Below are 5,121 nucleotides of genomic sequence, written 5' to 3' on the forward strand. Positions count from 1 at the left end.
ACGTCAAAACTTTGGACCAAACATCAGTTTATACTATCTGTTTAAAGCTATTCTCATGGTGTTTTTTTTTTGTTTGTTTGTTTGTTTGTTTTTTGTGGAACCGAGGATTGAACTCAGGCCCTTGCACTTGCCAGGCAAGCGCTTAGTCCACTGAGCCACCTCCCCGGCCCCTATTCTAATGTCTTGGTAGGAGTAACAGCCTAGCAACCTGCGTTGTGGACAGGGGATGGCTGGGGTCGGAAGGCACAGGAAGTCAGGAAAGAAAATAACGGGCCACGGTGCAACAGCGTGTCTTCAGTGTCACTGGGACAACTGCTAGCCACTCTGGCTTGGCAAACCGACAGCGCTACGGCTTTGGAGGTTCCCCGTGATTTAAGGTTTCACTAAGCAAACGAGTAAGATACTTTGGTGAAAACAGCTCTCGTGTTGCAGTGGGTGGCCCCGGGACAAGAGCTGCAGCCAGGATAGCCCAAGATGGCCGAGCCAGGGACCCAAGAAGGCTGCGGTAGTCCTGCTTCCCCGGCCCAGCGCCCGCCCTGAGGAAATCAGCAGCCGCGTCACGCCCAGTGACGTCATCCCGCTCGCCCGACAACGTGCCGCAGGACGTAGCCCAGCTCCTCAAAACAGGGGTTGGGGTGAACCAGCGCGGCCCGCGAGGCATGCCGGGACTGGTAACAGAGCCTCCCGACAGCCTCTGCGGCAAGCGCGGTGCGTCGGAGCTGGCCGGTGGCGGCCTATCTCCGCAAGATGGCGGATCGGCGGCGGCAGCGCGCTTCGCAGGACACAGAGGACGAGGAGTCCGGAGCTTCGGGCTCCGACAGCGGCGGCTCCTTGGCGCGGGGAGGCGGGAGCTGCAGCGGGAGCGGCGGCGGCGGCGGCGGCGGCGGCAGCGGCTCCCTGCCCTCGCAGCGCGGCGGCCGCTCCGGGGCCCTTCATTTGCGGCGGATGGAGAGCGGGGGGGCCAAGAGCGCCGAGGAGTCGGAGTGTGTGAGTGGGCGGGGCGCGGCGGGGCGGGCCTCGGGGCTCTCGGGGGTCCCCGCGAGTTAGCAGCCGGGCGGACCCCGGAAGCCCGCGGGGAGGTGCGGGCGGTCCCGGGAGGGGCGCGGAGCGGATGGAAAGCGGATGTTTATTCGGGAATTGGGGGCGGAGAGGAGAGACCGGGCCTCCCTCGGGTGCAGCCTGTTAGGAGCGATTCCCCTTTCTCTCCCCTGCCCGACCGACCATCTTGTGCCGAGTGTCGTTGCCCTTTCCACCTGCGCTCCCTGGTTGCCCTGCCCGCTTGGGCCGTCACGGCTAACCCATGTCTTCTCCTTAGGAGAGCGAAGATGGCATGGAAGGCGATGGTGAGTACCTTCCTTTGCCTCCGCTCGGCAAGAGTTGTCTCACACGGAAACGCAAGTACCTGTTTCCCGCGATGAACCGTGTCTCAGACGCACCGAGGAGGACCGTTAGCGGGGAGGATGCCGAGGGCAGGCTTGGGGACCCAGGGCTTAGGAGCGCGGGTTTGGGCCCCGTGGTCCTGGCTGGTCCCTCGGCTGGGCCATTTCCCCATTCGTAAATGGAGCCTGATTTTATCTGTCTCCTAGGCCCATGTGAGAATTACGTGAGCTTTTTAGCCTGATGTGCAGTAACTAGTCAGGAGTATAAGGATTCTGGCTTTCTATCCCTTTTTCATGTTTTTCTGTTTTCTTTCAGCCGTCCTCTCGGATTATGAAAGTGCAGAAGATTCAGAAGTGAGTATAATAGGTGCTTTTCCTGTAGCACAAGTTGGAAACTTTTTTAAAAACATGTACTTGTGTGGTAGCCAAACACCATGACCTACTTGTTTCTCTTTTGGTGCGTTTTTCATCTGTTTTTTGTTTCTGTATGTCTTTTTGAGACAGGGTCTCGCTGTACAGTTCAAGCTGGCCTTGATCTCACTTGGTAGCCCAGGCTGTTCTCAAACTTGAAGCATTCCCCCTGCCTCCATCTCCTGGGTGCTGGGATTACAGGAGTATGCCACCATGCCTGGCTTGATGTTTTGTCTTTTGAGGCAAGGTCCAGCCTGGCCTAAGACTCACTGTGTAGTCTAGGCTGGCGTTGAGCTCACATCAGTCCTCCTGCCTCAGCCTCCCAAGTGCCAGGTGACAGGTGTGCGCCACCACACCCAGCTCTCATTTGTGGTTGCTTAAAAACAGAAGAGTTTTGTTCAGTGAGTGTTGGAAACCTGGGTGAAACCCCCTCAAGCCACAGGTGTCTGTTAGGTTGTAATTGACATCCATTCCCTTTTGAAGAAAATAAGGTTTCTAAATAAGAGAACAAGAACTTTGTGAAGTCTTTTACAAGCTGTTTGAGATTCATTGTATGCTGACTAGGTTGAGATGCTCGTAGGCTGGTTGTTTTTTTTTTTTTTTTAACCCCCAAGAATATCTGAAGATGTTAAAAGGACAGGATTATGAATAGTTTGTGACAAAAACATGTTTCAGTTTATGGGTAGAGCTTGTTTTCGTTCTTTAGGAGACCTGAGAGCTTATTTGATGGGATAAATAACTACAGATGACATCAGAATGGTTATTTAGCCTGTACTGTTTTAAAAAAATAGTTATTTTGATATAGGGGTTCGCTACACAGTTCAGACTCATAGTGATCATCTTGTCTCAGCCTTGCCAACATTGGGATTAGGGGCGTGCACCATGATAGCTGGTTTTACACGGTAGGCCTTACTGGGGATCCAAGCTGCGTCTGTGCCTGACAGGCAGGTGTTTGGGCTGCCGAGCTATCGCCCCAGCCCTAGCTGTAATTTTTTTTTTTTTTTTTATTTAGCAGAGTCTACAGGGTCTCTCTCCATAGATCCAACTCAGTGATTCTCCTGTTTTCAGCCTCCCAAGAACTGGGATTCCAGGTGTGCGCCACTATGCACAGTCTCAGTCACCAGCTCAGTGCGCCCTGGGGTTGGCGCCAGCACAGCACGCCAGGAATTGAACCCTGGCTGCTGCGCTCTGCCTGATCAGGCGCTTTAGTCCACTGAGCTATCTGGCTGGCCCTCCTAGCTGTGATTTTTAACAGGCATTGCTAATTCCTTTGTAATCTCTGTCTTGAAGCCTAGCTATCTTCAAATTTGCCTCCACACACAATTCTGACGTGTCTCACCTGACTCAGGCCCAAGCCCTCTCAAGGCTGCCCTGGCTCAGCCATCCGTAGTAACCTGACTTGGTGACAACTGCAGGGATAACCAGTGAGTTGTGGCTGGGCCTGAGTCCATCATAGGATAGAGTAATCTGGGCAACACATGTCCCAGGGAGGGGGGAGCAGGTGCAGAAGCGTGGAGGCAGAAGAGAAGATGCAATATCCGGAAACTTGGAAATAGTTCGTGTGCTGGCAGCATCCTTGGGACCTGTTGAATACCAGAGGAAAAGGCGTGTTGATGAGTAGGGACCAGATGGCTAAGGGACCTGCTCTTTTTGTCTCAAGTGCTTGTTTTGTACCAAGGCTACAATAGCACTGGGTGAAAGACAGACCTCATTCCTGGGTCATAGGGGGAGCAACAGATGCTGTTTGCTGAGGTGCGAGGTGTTAGAGGCCTAGAGCCCGTGGGGAGCATGTGGCGGAGCATCCAGGCAGGTCTGGGTTGCTGGGAAACACAGGGGGATATTTGGGTAGTGCCCTGAAGGTTGGGTAGGAGTTAGCCCTCAGTTTTCTACATGGGGGGAGGGAGCACTGCGGAGCAGTTCTGAGGGGAGGGTTGCATGGTGAGCTGGAGGACGCGGTGTTGTGTGTGACTGGAACGTAGGAAGGCAAGAGAGTGGGGTGGGCAGAGGGGAGGCTCAGCCCTGGTGGTATTTTTGCTTTTTGAGAGTCACTGAGTCGCCAAGGCTGAATTATTGATCCTTCTGCCTCTGCCTCAGCCTTTCAGAGTGCTGGGATTACAAACTTGCCCCTGACTTTAGTCCAGATCTTAAAAGAATCTTGTAAAACAGGTTAAAAGTACCTGGATTTTATTTTGAAGAAGTTACACCCCTCCCAAGTAAAAAAAAAAAAAAAAAAAATTAAATAAAAATGGGACTTAAATTTTAAAGCAATGTTCTTCCTCCTGAAACACTATAAGGTTTCTAAGAGAATAAGAACTTTGTGAAGTCCTTTACAAGTTGCGATTTATTGTACACTGACTAGGTTGAAATACCAGCGAGTTGGGTTTTCCCCCCCAAGAATATCTGAAGATGTTAAAAGGACAGGAAACTTGGAAGAGGGATAGTAGCCTTGGACATTAGCGAGATCTCAGGTTGGTGCTTATGTGTAGTGGAATGTGAGAATTATCTTATAACATTTTTGTGTGCAAGGTTGGAGAGGAAAACCTTATAAAGGAAGCAGTGTGGAAATGGAAGTGGGAAGTGTGGCTTCGAATAGGGCAGCGGCGAGGGAGGTAGTAAAGGGAAGAATGGAGGGGCTGAGTGGCTGGGAAGAGCAGTACTGGAGACAGTTCTGGTGGGGGATGCTGAGCGCAGGTGGGGGAGAAGTGACGGTGGGTCCGCTCTGTAAGGAGAGCAGTTGGTGCCTACCTATTGGGTAGGGTGCCTCAAAGAACATGGTGGCGCCCCTATAGAGAAGGGGTGGAGCTGAGGGAGAGTTCATTGAATTGGGACTTGAATTAAAAAGGAATCAGGCTGTCCAGACAGCTTAGGCAGTAGAGGGACCGGGTTCCATCCCTAGTGTGCGTTGACACCAAGATTGGGAGTGGGCATCGTACTGCGCCTGTAATCCCAGCAATTGGAAGGCTGAAAACAGGATCACTATGAGTCTGATCTGTATAGTGAGATCCTGTAGATTCTGTACTAAAAAGAAAGCGTGCAGGCTGATGAGTGGCGATGGCAGATCACTTAAGATGGGAAGGGCCTCGGTGTTAGGTTTGGGGTAGCTTTTTTCCTTTGTTTCCAAGTACTGGTGATGGATCCACTTGTTCTGCAAGTGCTGTCCCTGTGCGCAACACTCAGCCAAGTTTGGGGTGGCTTGAAATTAAGGAACCAGTGTGACTGTCAGGTGGTGATATCTAATGTAAGATTTCCGGGGCTGGGGAGATAGTTCAGTAGAATAAGTGCTTTCCTGGCAAGCACAAGGGACTGAGTACAATCCCTGGTTCTGCAAAAA

At 52.2% G+C, this 5,121-nt stretch overlaps 1 protein-coding gene across 1 annotated transcript in view; it reads left to right on the forward strand.

Annotated features, from left to right (window-relative positions):
- The first annotated feature begins 618 nt into the window (after positions 1 to 618).
- Casc3 (cancer susceptibility 3) overlaps positions 619 to 5,121 on the forward strand; it is a 21,973-nt gene continuing 17,470 nt past the window's right edge. The window contains exons 1-3 of the mRNA XM_004633721.2: positions 619 to 987; positions 1,316 to 1,343; positions 1,696 to 1,733. Coding sequence (XP_004633778.1) covers positions 748 to 987; positions 1,316 to 1,343; positions 1,696 to 1,733 — 306 coding nt within the window. The 5' untranslated portion in view covers positions 619 to 747. The remainder of the gene's footprint in view (positions 988 to 1,315; positions 1,344 to 1,695; positions 1,734 to 5,121) is intronic.

The sequence above is a fragment of the Octodon degus genome, unplaced genomic scaffold, assembly GCF_000260255.1.
Source record: "Octodon degus isolate 3935 unplaced genomic scaffold, OctDeg1.0 scaffold00056, whole genome shotgun sequence".
NCBI lineage: Eukaryota > Metazoa > Chordata > Mammalia > Rodentia > Octodontidae > Octodon > Octodon degus.